General features: G+C 56.2%; 1 protein-coding gene across 3 annotated transcripts in view; it reads left to right on the forward strand.

Annotated features, from left to right (window-relative positions):
* Positions 1–974: 974 nt before the first annotated feature.
* The window catches only part of ZNF362 (zinc finger protein 362), a 31,397-nt gene continuing 14,414 nt past the window's right edge, over positions 975–17,957 (forward strand). Inside the window, exons 1-2 of one of the 3 annotated variants that reach the window (XM_037501198.1) lie at positions 975–1,134; positions 14,300–14,425. In XM_037501198.1, the coding sequence (XP_037357095.1) occupies positions 14,388–14,425 (38 nt within the window). In that variant the 5' untranslated portion in view covers positions 975–1,134; positions 14,300–14,387. Of the gene's footprint in view, positions 1,135–8,079; positions 14,031–14,299; positions 17,342–17,957 lie in introns of those variants that run through there. The other 2 variants (XM_037501200.2, XM_054690845.1) reach the window with 2 other exon arrangements.

A 17,957-nucleotide genomic window follows, 5' to 3' on the forward strand; every position in this document is an offset into this window, starting at 1 on the left:
GAAGCTGACACAGCCCGGGAGGCCGAATCCGGAGGACTTAGTGACTGATTGGCTGGGGAGGGCGAGGCGGGAGGAGGAGTCACACACAGATGGCTCTGAGGTCTGGAGCTGGGGGACAGCCGGTGCCACCTCGGATGGACTCCGCGAGGAGAGCCGCTGACAGCCGCAGGCGGCCCCACCCTTCGGGGGCTCGGGCCTTCGGCCAGGAAGGGCCGGAGCCTGCAGAGAGAGGGGCGGCCTGGCCTGTCCAAACTTCTGCCCCTCACCCCCAAGTCCTCGTCTTAAGAAAAATATCTCGGCCTGGATTTGGGCACGATCGTGGCTTGCCAGGTGTGGGGGCCCCCTCTGGGGGTGCCCTCCAGCCTGCCGCCTGCGAAGGGGACCCCCGGGGGCAGCCTGGCACCTCGCGGGCTCGGCCTGGTCGGGACCGCGGCCCGCCAGGCCCAGGCCCCCCGCCCGCCCTCGCCGGGGAGGGGGCGCGGCGGCGGCCCGGCCTGGGCGGGACAATGGCCGCGGCCTCGGGGCCCCGGGAGCCCCCGCGCCGGGGAAGGGGCCGGCCTAGGGCCGGGCGCCGGTGCCCTCCCCGCGCGGCTCGGGCGGGCGGAGGGGGCGAGGAGTTCCTTTGTGGCTCTGCCTCCGGCGCGGCGCGGGCGGGGGGCGCGGCGCAACTTTGCGAGGCGGCGGCGGCGAGCGCGAGACGAGGCCCCGGGGCCCGAGCGGGGCCCCAGCGCGCGGCCCGCCCCCGCCCCCCGCGCGGCCCCCTCCCCTCGCGCGCCGCCGCCCGCGCCCGGCGCTGCCCACTCGCGGGAGCCCCCGGGGCCGGACGGGCTGCGCAGCCGGAGAGGCGGGGGCCCGACGCGGCCCCCCGGAGCCGGGCGCCTGGCGCGGGGGCTCGCCGAGCGCACGGGGGGCCGCGCGGCGCTGCAGACCCAGCCTCCCGCCGCCGCAGCCGCGCCTCGGCGCTTGCAGAACCCAGAAGTGAACAGCAGGCGACCCGGAAGGTTTGCGCCCGCCCCGCGCGAGCCGGAGCCGCCGCCGGAGCCGGAGCCGGAGCCGGAGCCCCAGCCCGGCCCTGCTCGGGCCGCCGGGCGCGGGGCTGCGGCCGCGTCCCGGAGCCGCCGCCAGCTCAGCCAGGTCCGTGCGGGCCCGGGGCGCGCGGGGAGCGGGCCCGGCGGCGGCGGCGCCCGCCCGCGCGCCCGCCCGCGGGAAAGTTGCGCCGAGTTGCGGGCGGGGGCGCGGGCGCTGTCAGCGCGGGCCGGGGCGCGCCGGGGGCCGGGGCCGCCCGCGCCTCGGGCCGGGGCCGGAGCGCGGCCGCGGCGGGCGGGGAAGTGGCCCGGCGGCGCGTCTGGAGCCGGCCCCGCGGGCGCGCGTGTGTGTGTGTGTGTGCGTGTGTGTGTGTGTGTGCCCGAGCCGGGCTATTCAAACCTGCTGCAATTCTCCGGTAAACAATGATTCATGGGGCTTAATGCAAATAAACGGATTGCAAACCGCGCGGTTCGCGCACTTTGCAGCCGGCCGGGTGGAGCGGCCAGTGCCGGATTTCTCCCTTTTTTTGCAGATCTGCAGAATATGGCGTCCCTGTCCTGTTTTAAAAATAAGCCAGGCTGCCATTTTTGTTTTTCTTTTGTCTGAAAATTTTAATAAAACTGTCTGAGAATGTGGGAGAGGCGGCTGGAAGCAGAGGGGGCACCCGAAGGGTTGGCTTTTTTTCCCTTTTCTTTGGCGAGAGCCGCGAGCCTTTCGGGGAGGTGAGACACAATGCAATTGCACTTTAAAGAAAAAAAAAAAGGAAGCCGCTGGGCGATTTGGGGGGGAGGGCTGGGAATTTAAAGTTAACTCCGAAAGTTTTTTTTTTTTTTTTCCCTCTAGCTTTTTTTTTTTTTTTTTTTTTTTTTGGAAGGCGGTGAAATGCCGCGAAAGGAACCTCGGGCCCATTTCTCCCCCCCAGACACCCGCCTTTGCAGGCTGTTGGGGGAAAAGTTAACCGCCGGTGTCCTCAGAGCTCTGAGGGGGATGTGGAGGGCTAGGGATGGGGATTTTTTGGGTACCAGAAGACAGCTTTTGAAAGAGGCTCTTTAAGACGCTGTTTTAAGGAACTATATCCTCAGATTTGGGGGAGAGGACTGGCACTTGGGGCTCAGAGTGGACCCACAATTCCCAGCTAAGATGCCTGGGAGGAGGAAATAATCCTGCCGTCCCACCCTGCCCTCCAGCAGCGTGGAACCCTTGAACTGTGAACTGTTGGTGGGGTGGGCCTGTCTCCTTTCTGGGTGGCCAGGGGCCCACTTGTATGCTGGAATCCTGCCCTGGGTTTCCGGGTAGCCCCCCCCCCACCCCCACCAGAGCTCTGGGACGTGTGTGTTGGTGTTGGCAGTTGGAGAGCCCCTTCTCTGATCCAGGGGGGCCTCCTGACAATAGGAGGTGGCATCTAGTGGCAAATGTCCCGCCAGTCCAACCCCTTCCCCTGCTGGGCTCTTGGCTGGGTGCAGGCTACTAGCCCCTGGGGGTACTGTCTGAGAGGAGGGGCAGGAGGGATTGACTGGTGGAGGGGGGGCGCCTGGTGTGCTGGTGGGGTTGTCTGAGCTGCTCCCTATGGTTTTTGTACTCTTACCCCTTTCTGCCACTCCTGCCCTGCACCCTGGAGGCTCCTCTGTTGGAGGCAGTTTGGGTTTGGGTGAAGTTCCTCAAGTATCTGGATGGACAGGGCAGGGCCTGCTGACTTTGCAGATTGCAGAGGGGTCTGAAGGTCCGGCCTCCAGGGGCTGGGGTGACGGGTGCTGTCCAAGACGCCAGGGCAGTTTGAAACTGGTCTTTTCCCTGCTGGGAAAGTCTGTCAGCCCTGGGGGGGACCCTGAGCCTCCCTAACCCCTACCCCAGTGTCTCTTGGAGGGGAGATCCCTCTAGCCTCACAGCTGGTTCTGTGTCCTGTCTCCACCAGGGCAGTGGGAACCACTTGCAGGTAGAGACAGGTTGAAGGTCGGGGCTTAGGGGTTTAGGCCTGCAGGACTTGGCATTGCCTGGACCACAGGCATTTTCCAGATGGAGAAGCTGGTGTCCAGAGAGGGGAAATGACTTGCCTAAAGTCACACTGTCAGAAGAGCTGAGACAGGACCCAGGTGTCCGGGCTCCCATCTCTGGGTTTTCTCCACTCTCTCTGTTGGGGACCCTGACCCCCTAGAAGGGGAACATTTTGGACAGAACTGGACTGGAGTGGGGTGATGCATCCCACGTCCCCTTTACTCTTCTCATCATGAGCCTTGTAAAGTGAGTGCAACCTCAGCGTTTGCACGGTGTAGTATATCAAGTGCTCCTAGAAACTCGGGGTGAATTGTCAAGGTGGGGGATATGTAACCCCATTTTGGAGAGGCTGAGAAGTGGTAGAAAAGGGCTTAGATTCAGGCCACTGCATTCCTTGTCTGGGCCTTTCCTAGGGGGCCTTCTAATTTGGGGCCTTTCAAATTCTTCTGCCCACCCAGCAACTCTAAATCAGCATTAATGGATATCAGAGCTGGAAAGATGCTGGGCTTGGAGTGGGGAGTCATTGACTTGAAGTTACTCCGTGACTTGGGGCCCAGATAGGACCAGAGGCTCAGTCTCCTGTCTTTTCCTGTGTGGCGCACCTCAGGGAGCTAACTGCTCTACGCAATGCCAGTCTCCACTGGGCCCTGGAGAGCAGTGATTGCTTGTGGTTGGTGACAGGGCCATGGGCACTATGATGGCGGAGACATTGTTTTGTCCCATGGGTTGAGGTATAGGCCTTGTGGTCTTGGGGGAGTGGAGCCAAGGCAGCCCTGGTGGAGAGAAAGTTGGTGTATAGGTGAGATCTGGGCAGGTCTGAAACTTGCCTGGCCCTAGCCTTCCCTGGACACACTCTTCCGTGCTCAGCTTCATCTGCCATCAGTTATTCATTCATTGGTTTGCTAGATCATTCCTTCATTTTTTAAAAAAAAAATTTATTTATGCATACAAGAGCTGGGGTACAGGCCAGAGGTGTGGGGGGTGAGAGGATCCACCAGAGACAGAGTGGGGAGCAGAACAGGCAGACTGACTGAAATACAGTGCTGAGGGGGAGCAGTGGAGGAGACAGGAGAGGTCTGCTGCGCCATGTGGGCTGCTCCTTGGCCGGGGATGGAACTCGTGCTGCAGAGGCTGTGGATTGCTTCATAGTGTGGTGCTTAACCCCTTGTGTCACCAGGGAGGCCCATTCCTTCGTTTTTTCATTGACCATTCATTAGTCATTTCAGTAGTTCATCTATCTTTATATCAATCCATCCATCCAGTCACTGGCTTATAGAACCCCCGTTGTAACACCAGCTCAGATACAACTGCAGTCCTCCTGGGCACTAAAGCCAACAGTGAAAAAGTTAGGAGACTGCAGGTGGGTAACGCAGTGTTGTGGGTCCCTACTTGAGTCCCCAGGAAAGATATTTCAGGAAAGAGGAGGCTTGGAAATACAAAAGGAGTCCCACAGACCCTCACGGTGGTGGATCTGGGTTCTGGGAGCAAGTCCCACTTGTGGATCATTCTTTACAGTTTGCCCAATGTGGTGCCTGGCTTGTGGGACTGTGGGCACTTTCTTCCCCTCTGTCAGCCTGTGTCTTGATCTTTAAAATGGGGTACGCTCGGTGACCCGCTCATGGATTGTTGGGAGTGATGGCGAGAGTGTCTATACTATTTCCCTGCTTTGGCCAGGCATGTGGTAGAGCTGAGCATATCCACTGAATTGTAAGGATTGTTGATTACAGTCCTAGATTCCTACCCTGATTTTCAAAATCATCATGGGGTTTCCAGAACGGGCCAAATGATATGGGAACCCTGAAAGCCCTGCTGTGCCCTGTCATAACCCTGCTAAAACACTTCTAGGAGAAGCAAGCACGAACATCCAAAGTCCTTTGTGGGCCAACATGGCCCTTTGTGGTTTGGGTCTAACACCCTTCAACCTTAGCTCCCCAACCCTGCTGGCCCTCCCTTCCCAGGCTTACCACCTCTCCCCACACAAGACTTCTCTCTGCACCTCAGATTGACAAAGCCTGTTGTCAGGGCCTTTGCCCACCCCCCTGCCCAGAATGCTTTCCCCTAAATGTTTGCCTGGCTTGCACTTTCTGGTTTCACGGGTTTCAGATGTCACCTCTTCCGAGGGGCTTCCCTGACAACCTGCTCTAGGGTAGCTTCCCAGTGTCACTCTGCTTTGTCAGCCCCCTTTTTCTTTTGTAGCTTCTATCACTATTCAGAACTCTCATGTATTTGTTTATTTGCACTTCTTGGCTGTCTACACTGCTGGAACATGCTCTGACTCCAGGCAGACGAGCTGGCAGGTGGTTGCAGCACAGTGTGGCTGAGGCTTCAGTGGAGGGGTGGATGCGGGGAGCCCAGGTGTGGCGGCCCTGGCCGCAAGGCAGCACCTGGGGGATGAAGTGACACCGAGCTCTGTCCTCTCTTCCCCTGGGAAGCTTGGGGCTGTTGTTAGGAAATAACGAGATGATTAAATCATGGGCTCTAAGCATCCTGGTCTTTTCCAATCTCAGAACCTCAATCTGAGAAGCTTTCCACCTGAGAGCCTCTGACCCTTGGAGTCTGATCAGGGACTTGGGTCCAATCAGGGACTTAGAATCTTACAAAGGGGACTCTCACTGCTTTGCTTCGCAGCCAGAGTGCTTGCTTTGTGCCAATCCGTGTTTAAAAGAGCTTTCTAAATACTAATATACTTAACCCTCACTGACATCACCCCCCGTTTACAGGTGAGGAAACGAGGCACAGAGAGATTAGATAACTTGCCTGAGTCAAACTCGTCAGGGGTTTGTGGGGTTTGAACCCAGAACTCTGGGACTCCTGAGAATCCCACAGCCCTCAGGGGAAGCCCAGCCTCACTGGACCCCTAAGCCCTGCACAGAACAGGAATCCCCTCACACATCCTCACCAAAGGACTTTGATCTCTGCTCGAGGGTGGGGAGCTGCCTCCCAGCCCCCTGGCTCCTCTTGCAGACAGTTGTCATCGCCAGAAAGAGTTTCTTTCCCAAGTGTAAGCGGTGCAGCTCCCAGGAGGTGGTGCCTGAGAAGCGATGTTCGTGTTTATGGTTTCCCAGCGCTTCTGACCTTGTGATTTCGTGACTTCAGCAACTTCTTGCTCCCTGCTGGGTCGCGAGCTCCTTGAGGGCAGGCCGCCTGGTGCGCGGTGCGGAATGTACGAGGGAATGCAGGAGCGAGTGTGCAAATGTGCCAGACTCCCCCCCCTCCCCCCCCCCCGCCGTGTGCTGCCCTTGTCTGGGCCATCAGGCTGGGAGTACTTGGGGAAGCAGACAGGCGGTTATCTTGCCTGTAGCCCCAAGAACGTCTATATCTGATAATGTTTATGTAACCCATTCTTGGACCATCATCTGAGAGCTGAAGTTGCGCTCTAAGTGGAGAGAGGTAGACCTCACATCACCAGTCCCACGTGGGGAAACTGAGCGGGAAGGTGAGGAGGTGGCGGCCTTGTCCACAGCCACGCACGGCTTGTGACTGTCTGGCGGGCCCACTCCTCACGTGCCAATGGGCTGCCAGAGTTTGGGGTTCAGAGGCAGGAAGAGCCTGTGTGGGGGAAGCTGCTCCCTCCGTGTCCTCGCCTGCACACTGGGAGCAGAGCTGTGGGGAGGAGCCGGGCACGAGGGTCCTGGTGCTGTCTGCATCCTGCTCTTGGGGTAAAGGATGTGGGCGTGGTGAGAATTGGGTGGGGGCTGTGGGGATGGCAGGGGCAGGCTTTGGAGGCGGGGTCGCATGTGAGGAGAGGCCAGGTGGTGTCTTTTGTGGATAAGGTGTGTGGGGAAGGCTGAGGGATTGACTCTGGGCTCCAGACGTCCTGCCTTGTTCATGCCTTACCCTTGTGACTGCAGAATGCCCTTGAGGGGTCTTCACCATCTGGGTCCTCTGGGGTTCCCCCCCCCCTGCTTCTAGACACTTAAACACACACACACTCATACACTCAGCCATTCCACTACTGGTGCCCCTTTGCTGGGGTGTTGGGGTGGGCTGGCTGCACCCGGCTATTTCAGGATCACCACCAGGGATGCCCCGAGTCGGGTCACCAGGAGCTTGGAGGCGCATCTGCTGGGTGTGAGTCCACATGCATGATGCACACGCCTCACAGGAGCACACAGCCCTCTCTGCCAGCTGTGCCCCGCATGTGCCCCACGCACCCTCCCAGGTACCATGCCCAGGCATATGCCTGCGCCCCCTTGTGCACGTCCACACTCAGGGCACACGGCGCGTTTATCATCTGCACAAGACTGTGCTTATGCAGGTGTGTGTTTGTACATGTCAGTGCATCTTGCGTGCACACATTCTTGGTAGGACATGGGGATGCAGCCCCCCCAGGCCCTGCACATGACTCCTCATGCATGCCTTGCACTCACGTGTGCCCCCCCCCCATCTGCTCACAGTGGTGGAGCAGGCCACTTGTTTCTAGGCCTGGCCTTCACGAGCTGATTTCTTGAGCATTTACTATATGCCAGGCTGTGTGTTAGAGGTGGGAATGGAGGTGAGGAAAACTGTCCTAGTCCCCGCCCTGGTGGAGGAGACAGACTTTAGACCAGACATCACACCCGCGATGGTGTCACCGCAGGTGTTGGTAGATGCTGGGAAGGAGCTACTGTTCTATGATGAGGGCTTCCCGAGAGCTGCGTGTTCTTGGATACACTGATGAGTGGTGATGAAGGTGTTTGTAGGGGAGAGGTGCTTTCTGGGGGGGAAGTGATAGCTGAACTGTGGCCCAAAGTTTTCTACGTGAAGCATTCCAGGCAGAGGCCCTGAGGTGGGAAATAAAGGACTGTGGAGAAGGTGGTAGCTGAGGCCTGGGGGAGATAAGTGGGCCAGGCCTGGTCTGGGAGAGCCTGTGGGTCTTCCCTGCTGCCTGCCCCTCCCTGCATTTCCACCCAGGCCCCCCCACCCCTCTCTGACCAGCCCGCCGCCCTTTGCCGCCTGGCCCTGCTCTGGCTGCTGGCCTGATTGAGAGTCGCGCTCCTGTTCTGAGTCTCAGACTTGGTTCTCCAGTTAGCAGAGCCCTTGCGGGTCTGAAAGGCTCCCAAGCCCCCCCCCCCCCCAGCCCTCCCCCCCACCAGCCTGGTTAATGTTCCTGGTTGGTCAAGTTTCCATGTGGGTCTTGGAATGTTGGGCTGGGCTCCCTTGTGCCTTAGAGAGCCTAAAAACAGAATGACGGTAACAATAGCTGCCACACAGTGTTCAGCGCCGTTCTAAACCCTCCGTGCCTGTTCACTCACTGAGTTCTCACACCAGGGCTGTGCAGACTCCATTATCGTCCCTGTCTACTGACAGTCCCAGCGGCCCGAGCTGCAGCTTCCACCCCGAATTGTACTTGTAACTGGAGTTGCCACATCGCTCCTGAACCTGAGGGCCCAGGAACCCGCACCCCGATCTAGTCAAATCTAAGGAACGAAGGCCCAGAGAGGACCCAGACTTGCTGGAGGCCGCACAGCGGCTGATGGCAGAGGCCCCAGCCCCGTCCTCACCAGTGGCGCGTCCTCGGCAGGTCACGGGCTATTCTGAACCTCCTTCCTGACCCAAGCAAGACATGACCATAGCGGCCAAGAGGGCAGGACCTTGGGGAGGGTAATGAGTTGGGACCCCGGTGGGGGCTTCTTGGGCACCCTGGATATGCACCATATGATAAGTTATTAAGCTGTTCGTTTATGCTCTTAGCATCTTTCTAAATGTGTGTCCTGTTGGAAATGTTACAGTATCTACCTCACAGGGTCTAGGAGCCTGAGAAGTGTTTGTAAAGTGTCTGACAGTGCCTGCTCTGGAAGAAGTGCTCATTAATTATTATTATTATTGTTGTCCTTTCACACTGGCAGAGGGTTCCTTGTGGAGCTGGGAGCTGGGGGTCCCCTGGGGAAATGCAGTGGAGAAGGGCATGTGTTCAAAGCCTGCAGAGGGGGGCCTGGCTCATCCCCTAAGTGAGGGCTCTGAGGCTCTCGAGGACAGTCACTGCCCTCGGGTGTCTCTGGGTGGCTGATGTGGAAGGGGGGAACTGGAGGGGATGAGACAGCACCCTAGCTCCTACTGACTACCAGCTCCCCTCCCTCCCCGCCACCCCATCAGCTCCACCAGCACAGTGAAAACAGCCCTTCCCAGCCCCGCAGGGCTGCGGAAACCCGGCCTAATTGGATCCAGGACCCTCGGGAGCCCTGTTCTTCACAGGAAGTTCCCAGGAGCGAGTTTCCGAGCCTGGCCAGGGTCTTGGGGGTGGGGTGGGGTGCAACAGCTGGGGCTCAGCGCTCTGGGCCACATGGAGTGGGGCACGTGGAGGGCAGAGAGGTCATGGGAAGCACACGGGGGTCTCAAGGAGCTGGGAGGACGGGAAACCTCAGCTCCTGTCTCGTCACTCGCAGGCCATCTTTCAGCCTAGCAATGACCCGTCCTTTGAAAACCTTGACCACTGGCTTTCCCTGCTCAGCGACCTCCCATAGCCCCCCAAAGCTGTTCATCCAAGCTCCCCAGCCTGGAACTCTGGTCCTTTATGAAGTGCCCTGGTCACCATTCTCTCTTTCTCCCTGCAAGTTCCTGTGCGAGCTCTACGATGGGCCCGATGTAATGCTGCGCGCTCACCTGCCTCTGGGCCTTTGCACTGCAGCTCTTTTCCGCCCCGGCCTGCCCTTCCCTGGCATCTCTCTCTCGGCGTCTCCCCTTTCCCTTGGTGAAATCTCTCATCCCTCAGTGGATAAGCTCATCTTCCCAGGGACGCTCCAGCCCCTAGCAGCAGCTTGTACCCTCTCGGGACAGGGCTATGTTTGCGGGCTCTGCTTTCCTGGAAAGTCAGTGGTTTTCCACGCCTACACGGCCCTCCGCACCCATGCTGTCTCTTACCCTCTTACTCTCCTGCTGACTTCTCAGGCGTCCAGCCCACATGAACAGAGCCTCTCCTCACATTGATTTCCCCAGGGAATGTTTCCTGAGCACCTAACATGAATTAGGCACCTGAGCCCCTGCTATGTGACTGGAACTTGGCTCTGGGGTTGCAGTGGTGGCCCTGTCCTGAAGTGGGAGCATTAGAGAAATGCTCCACAGGTGAGATAGGGAGAAGGTGGGAGCCGTGGGTGTGCACAATGGAGTGGCCCGGTTCTTGCTGAGGAGAGGGTCAGAAAGTGACCTTTAGCTGGGACTCAAAGAGACTGGTCAGCTGGGGGGTGAGTTGGGATGTGGAGTTGTAGCCAAGAACCAGACCCCAGCCTCAATCTCAGGGAGCTCACAGCTGCCAGGGAGCGGGGAGCAGACAGGCAAGTAAGCTGCCCGTTCTAGGACTGGGTCAGTGCTTTGTTGGGGGAAGCCCAGGAAGCTGGGAGCTCAGGGGACTGCAGACATAACCTTGGAAGGGGTGGTGAGCAGGACGGGTTCTCCAGGCATGTGACCCCTGAGCTGACTTTCCAGGGTCATTGGGATGCTGGAGGAGTCCCGCTGGGTGCTGTGCCCCAAGGTGGAAGGACCCACTTGTGCACAGGCATGGTAGCAGGAGAGAGCCGCACGACTGGGGTCCTGTGGGTGGTGAAGTGAGGCAGGAGAGTGGGAGCCTGGCTGTGGGGTGAGTATGGCCCACAGGGCTTTAGCAAAGACCCTTGGGTGCTGCCTGGGAGTTTGAACTGTATCTTGAGTGATGGGCCCCCGGGAAGGAATTTTAAGTGGGGGAGTGAATGTCCCAGGCAAGCTTTCCTTTGGTCCTCCCCAGAGAAGAGGGGAGCCCCTGATTCTGTACTCCTGGCTGAGGTTAGGAGTGGGGCTCAAGATTCCTTGTAGGGCTCTGTCTGAGTGGGCCCCTGGCCCTTTCAGAGACACTGTCTCCTCTTGGGTAAAGGTGTGGCTTGAGGCCAGAATCCTAGTGGGGCTATGGGTTGGGGGTGGAGTGTCTGGCTTGGTCAAAGCTTGCTAAACCTTTAGTTTTATTAAAAATATTCTTTAAAAAGGTCATGTAATCATAGGGAAGAGGGGAATGAAATAAACCCCGACCCTCCCACTTTCTGCCCTTTCTCCAAGCCTGCTACACGCGCACTGCTAGCATTTTGGTGTCGCCTTTCCTCCTTTTTCTCAGCACCCGATTTTTATATAGATATTATTGCTCTATATACATGTACTTTAAAAAATCTGCACCCCCTTTCCCCCCAAAAGTTGTATGGTGAGTATTTTCTAAACTTGAGGATGGATTTAATGCCTCTTTCTGGTGGAGCCAGTGTCAGGGTAGAAAGCCTGGGCTCCACAGTCGGATTTTCTGGCTTCAGATCAGACACACGCTGCTTGACGCTGGGCAGGCCCCCACGTCCCTTTCCACCTCGGGCCCTCGCACAGTTCATGTGAGTGCTACATGAGTCACTACGACACCAAGTGAACGCTGGCTATTATTAACAACTGTAGCTCATATCATCACGTAACATGATTTACAGAGTCATCCCCCTATTGTCCAAAAATTTGGCTGTTGCAGATTTTTTGCTATTGAAAAAATCCACTGGAGCAAACAGCTTTGTGCATAAAACTTTGTCTATATTGGGTTGTTTTCTAGGGATGGATGACTAAAAATGGGATCAGTAGGCCAGGAAATCTGAAAATTTCTAGAGCGTGTGATATATTATTCCCAGATTGTTTTCAGAAATGATTGTTCCAGTTTATTCTCTTACCCATAATGTATGGGAATGCCAATTTCACTATACCCTCTCCAGCATTGGGTATTATCATTTTCTTATTCTTTTTTGCTATTGTAATAGGTGAAACTCATTTTGTTTTCACTGCTAGGGAAACAGCCATTTTCTTTTCTTTTTTTTTTTTTAAGATTTATTTATTTATCCATACAAAAACCGGGGTCAGGCCAGATTCGCGGGAGGGTGAGAGGATTCGCCAGAGCCAGAGCGGGGAACAGAACAGGCAGACTAACGAAATACACTGCTGAGGGGATCAGCAGGCGCAACAGGAGAGATCTGCTGTGCCATGTGGGACCCTCGCCAGCAGGCGGGATCGAACCGGCAATGCAGAGGCTGTGGACAGCTTCACAGTGCTGCGCTCAACCGCCTGCGCCACCAGGGGAGGCCCAATAGCCATTTTCTGTGTTTATTAGTTGTTAATATCATTTTGGCCCTCTAGTCTGTGCAGAACACAGTCCTTCTCACATCACTCAGGAAAATGGGGCTTAGCTACAGGAAATAGAGAACGTGTACGCAGGGAATAACGTAGTGCCAGAGTGTGCGGAGTGAACTGGGAGGAGAGAAGGGACTTTCTTCTATTTAGACCATGGCAGTTTTAGTTCCTTCCACTTAGAGCATCCATTCATTCATCCAAATGTCTAGCAGGTACTGTGCAAGGGATTCAAAGGCCAATGACTCAGCCCTGATTCCACCCTGGCAGGCTGCATGTCCAGCAACAGAGATGCATGAGAAAACTGGCAAGGGCTCTGATGATGGAAATGCAGGACACAGAGAAAACAGAGGCAAGACCCCCAGCAGCCTCAGGGGTAGAGGTGGAACAATCCTTGAAGACTTTCAGAAGGAAGTAGCCTGTAAGCTGGGGCCTTCAGGGGTAGGTTGGACTTAACCAGTGAAATGGGGTGGGCAGAGAGCTTTGAGGGACATGTATGCAGCCTGATTGAAGGCAAGGAAGTAAGAAGGGAAGTCGAGCACTGGGGAAACTCAATCTGACCAGACTGGGTGTGTAAGATGAGGGGAATCACCAGTACAGCCAGAGGTCATCGGGGCTGGACAGATAAGGCCTAAGGAATCCATATCTCGTCTGGAGAGAAGTAGAGCCCCGTGGAAGGTTCTAAGTAGAGAAGTGTTGTGATTATGTTTTAGAAATATCTCAGTGACCACAGCAGGAGACTGGAATGGGGGCTGTGGGTAGAGGTGGGGAAACCTGGGAGGAGGCTCTTGCTGCAGGTGATGGGGGCCTGGCCCAGGCCAGGGAAGGTGGTGGAAACTCCCTTCTCTCCCCACCTTGTGCAGCTTCAAAGTGCAGACGAATGTCACCTCTGCCAGGTAATATTGCTGAACTCTGCCACCCCCTACCCAGCTCCTCCTACCTGGAGAATGGGCTTTGGGCAGAGCTGGTAGGAGTGGTTGACTGAGTGCCCACCGCCTGCTGGCCCGGACTGCCCTGCACCTCCATGCCACCGGGACTTCCGTCTACCCCCCTCCCCCAGGCCCTCTCCTGCTATCAACCTCTTCCATTTTTTAAGAATAAATTAATTGTTTTCATGATAAAAGCAACTGAATGACATTACAGAGAATGTGGAAATCAGAGAAACAAAGACAAAAACCCAGATCAGCTCTAGCCTCCTCCCCCCCGCACCCAGCCTCCCTGTGGGCGTGGTTTCTGGCAGCTTGCTCTTTCTGACGCAGGTTTTTATTTTTGCCTCCTTGTAATCATAGTGTCCGCACAGCTTTGGGTCCTGCTCGCTCCCATTTACTTTCTTGGGAGCCAGTTGGGACCCCCTGTGGCCATGGGGTCTGAGCAGATCTCACTGTTTGATGTCTGTGGGCTGGGCAGGGCATGGGAAATGGGACATGAAGTTGCTTAACTGCACCCGGCCCTGCCCTGCAGTAGGTATGGCTTATCGCCTTCCTCCCCGGGGTGCCTGTTCTGTCTTCTTCGTGTGTGTCTAGGTTTGACCTTCCCCAGGTGGCGGGGCCTGGCACCTGGCGTTCCCCTTTCCAAAGGCCCCTCCCCAGGTGCTCCTTCGGGGTGCTGGCTAGGCTGGTCTCAGTGTTCACCCTCCCGGGACAGGGTGATGGGCAGACCTGGTTTCCAATCCAGACTCGGCTCCGTGACTTCAGGCCAGTTAATTGACCTCTCTGGACCTCAGTTCCTCATACCATGGCTCTAATGCAATAGTGAAATAACAGTTGTAATGCCCTGACATAGCTCCTCCCCCATCCGAAGTGCTCAAGAAAAGGTAGTCAGTGTTTATGCTTCTGACAGCAGAGGTGAACGAACGAACACCAAGTCTACCTGCGAAGAGCTCGCAGTCTGATGGGGAAGTCCCCCGGGGAAACGGACATATCAAGGTACGATCAGCCCTGTAATGCGGGGCCAGATCAGGGCGGTGTCCTCACTCCATCAATGATTTGTAAGCTGTGTGACTTTGGGCAAGTTGGTCGAGTTCTCTGAGCTGCAGTTTCCTCTTCTGTGGAATGCACATCTCGCAGGCCATTGGGAAGATTCAGTGACATGATGCGTACGGCCTACTCAGCACAGTGCCTGGCGCACAGTAGGTGTGAAAATCAATAGTAGCTGCCATTTTATTATTATTGTTATTGTTATTCCCATATACAAGGTGCTGTTGGGAACACAGAGGAAGTGACTGACTGGGGGTTCAGGGAAAGCTCCGTAGAAGAGGGAACACTTGAGCTGGGTCTTGAAGGATGAGTAGAAGTTCACCAAGTGGTAAAGGACACTCTAGGTAAGGAACCTGTGATTCCAGGTTGAACTCTGTCAATGAGGGGTTTGTTCTTTGGGGGATTAAGGTATTGTGTTCATCCCGACTTCCCAAGTGCCCCTCACTGCCTCCCTGTGGGTCTGTCCTGGGGGCCATAAGGTGCTCACCCTCCTGTTAGAAGCTTCTTGCTCGCGGGAGTTGCCGTCCCTATCAGTCCATGTTGTGGGCCACAAGTCTGTCTGTCATGTGTGTCCAAGTGTGGTGCCGTCTGTCTGCATGTTCCTGTGGTCATGTCTGTCTGTGTCAGTGTCCAGGGGACCTCCCAGGCCACACCGGGGGTGGGTGAAGCTGCACGGGGGCCGCCAGCTCTAACCAAGTAGCCAGGCCCTCTTGCTCACGCTCCTCCTGGTCCAGGTGCAGCCCCTCCTCCTCACCTCTGTTCCCCAGGGGCCTCCTAAGAGTCACCCTCTTACTGCCTCCTCTTCCGCTTTCCCCGTCCTGTCTACACTCAGTAGTGGGGGGCGGGAGGCTTTCTAAACTACAAATCCGTCCCATCACCCACTGCTTTGCGTCTAGGTTCCAGGCTTAGGTTCAGGAATCGACCTCCCTGGTGGATGGCCCCGGTCTCATCTCCCAGGCCACACTGGATACTTCATCTCCCCTGGCAGACCTAAGCTCAGGCTGCAGCTTCTGCCAGAAATGCCCCTATTCCTTGTTTGCCTGACTGACTCCCACTCATCCTTTAAGACCCGAAGCAGGCATCGCCTCCCCCGGGAACTCTGTCCCTGGCCTTTCCTCCTGCCCCGGGGCAGGTCCTTGGCTCTGGGCTGCTCGTCCCTGACTTGGGGAGGCAGGAGCAAGTGTCTTGCCAAGATCACACAGCTGGTGAGTTGGAGCCAAGATGCGAACCTGGGCGCTTTGAGATGCAGACAAAGCAGGCCGTTCCACGCGGTGGAGGTAGCGAGGGCGCACGGCGTGGGGTGGGGATCCTGAGCCACAGCCGGTGGTGGACCGGAGCTGTGTGTGTAGGGGTACGGGTGTGTGTGTGTGTGTTGTGGATCAGTGTGTGTCTGTGGTAGGAGCCTCTGGGCAAGGGAGATGCTCCACTCGGCCAGATGGCTAAAGGGGGCTGTGTCTTAGCAGAAGACCATGTCCAGCTGAGGACTGCCAAGTCTGAGCAGCCATGGGAGAGAGCCAGAGGGGCATGACAGGAAGGCAGCTGGGAGGCTGGGCCTGGAGCTCCAGGGGGATGCCTGGGCTGGAGGTGGAGACTTGGGAGTTGGCCGGTATTTAAAGTTCTAGAATGGATAGGCCGAGGCCAGTGGGAGAGAGGGTCTCTTGCCCCACCCTGGGGAGCCAAGCCGTGTGGCCTGGAGCAAGCGCTTCCCTCCTGGTGCCCTAGCTTCATCCTCTGTGAAATGGGTGTGAGATGCTGCCCAGCTTCCAGGGGTACTAATGAGAATGCCAGTGGGTACAGAAGGGTTAGCCATGCTGGGCAACTCTGTAGGATTGTCTTTAAAGTAGTTCTGATTATTATTCCTTCGTCTATTCATGCATCTGTTATGCATTTCATGATGTTGATAACCTCTGGGCCTGGTGCTGGGATACTGAGATGAAGGAGACAGGTGTGTCCCATTCCTAGGTGTCTCTGAGGCTGTGCCCCAATCCTTCTGCCCCTAGGGGAGCCTCCTCACCCTGGCTTACAGCTTGTCCTCTCCACGTGTTCCAGGGTGGACAGAAGTAGGGTCAGGACAGGTCCTGCCTGTGTGATCGTGGTTGTGCCATCCTGAGACAGGGCATATTCATAAGCCTGTAGTCAGGACACCTTGTCTTTCCCCTGAACTGCTAAGGGAATGATGAGCTGGACTTAGGCAGATTATGGTAGGAATCTTGGCTCTTTATTTCCTTGCTGTGTGACCTTGACTAAGTCACTTCTCTGAACTTCAGTTTCCTCAGTTGTAAAATGGGACTGATGAGAGTACCTGCCTTTCAGTGAACCTGGCAGCAGGTAGGCATTTAGCAAATTACAGCCTCCTCACTGCTGTTACTGTGTTGAGTTCATTCTGTGAAGGCAGAAGCCCAGGGACCTGGAGCGGTCAGGGAGGAGGCCAGGGAGGAAGTGCTTCCTGTGTTGGGCTGTGAGGGGTGGGCACAGGGAAGGGTAGCTTGGTGTTAGTGAGAGTGGCAGGAGCAAGAGGATGGTCAGTGGGCAGGGGTTGCCCTGGCCATCAAGGAGGAGGGTACTCTGAGACCAGCCTGGCCAGGCCAGGCTTGCTAAGAAGCAAGGGTTTTTGCATATAGGTATTGAGATATTTGCAAACAAATACTTTTGCTCAACCAAAGACTGGGGTTTGCAAAGCAAAGTCCACAGAGTATCTGACTCTATCAAATCTAATGCCAGTCTTGATTCTGGCACCCTAGCCTTGTGGTCTTGGGCAGGTCACTTCTCTCCAAGTCTCAGTTTCTTCACCTGTAAAATGGGTTAATAATACCTCCTGGGCCTACTTCTCAAGTAGAGATCACAAGCAGCGCTTCATATAAAGTGGCTTTCGTAAAGTGTTGGCATTAGATTGTGTCCTAATTGAAGGTTTTCCCCAAAATTCTGGTAGGGGCTTCTCAGACCTGTAGGACCAGGAAATAAGGTCAAAAGCACTTCATTTTAGCCTTGCCTGTCAAAAGAAACATTTCATTTAAGCAACAATACCAGTTTGGTATTTCGTTAGTGATTTCTGTGTGAGAGAGAGAGAAACAGCTATTTGCGAGGGAGCAAGACTTAATGGGACACCTCTGCAGCATCTCCCTGGAAGGCGCCTCCCCACTTTAGGGCTGCAGGAAGATGTGCACCCTTTGGAAGAATGACATAGCTGGCAGGCCCATCCTTCATACTGCCTGGTTGAAAAGGCCTCTAACCGCGTAGGCCTGCCATGGAATTTGCCAGAGGTGAGGGGCCTCTAGACAGATTGCCACACATGTCTATTGAAGAGCCCCAAACTGCCTTAGCCTCAGCCTTCCCAACCCCCTTTTTAAACACAGTGTTCTGAAACAAGTCCTTTTAGGGAAACCTTACTCGTCCATTGCTTGTTTCTGGGGGATAACTTTCTAGAGATGCAATTTCTTGGGTCAAAGGGCAGTAGTCATTTGTGTCTCTATAAATTATCCCACCAAATTGCTCTTCAGAAAGTCTGGTCTGATGGCCCAAGTTGCCCAGTGTGCTCACGAGGATGTGAGGTTGTCTGTTCTCCGGGACGGGGCTCAAGGCTGGGCAGTTTCCTCTGCTCTGTAGCCATTTACAAAGCTGCCCCCGGACCCCTCAGTCTGTTTGGATGAGGGGAGAGAGGGAGAGGAGCTTCTGTGTGGAATCCATGGGTCCATGGCATGGACTCTGCACCCTAAGGCCCTTCTGGGGAATGGGGTTTGATCTGCTGGCACCAGGGTGATAGGGGCTGGGAGTACTCAGGTCTGGATATGATCTTTGCCCTCGGGGACCCCTGAGGGAGGCCTCGAATTCCATACTTCTCAGCCTGGAGACATAGGTCCCAGGCCAGGTAGAAGGCCT

The sequence above is a fragment of the Talpa occidentalis genome, unplaced genomic scaffold (assembly GCF_014898055.3).
Source record: "Talpa occidentalis isolate TD23 unplaced genomic scaffold, MPIMG_talOcc4v2.1 talOcc4.9, whole genome shotgun sequence".
NCBI classification, from domain to species: domain Eukaryota; kingdom Metazoa; phylum Chordata; class Mammalia; order Eulipotyphla; family Talpidae; genus Talpa; species Talpa occidentalis.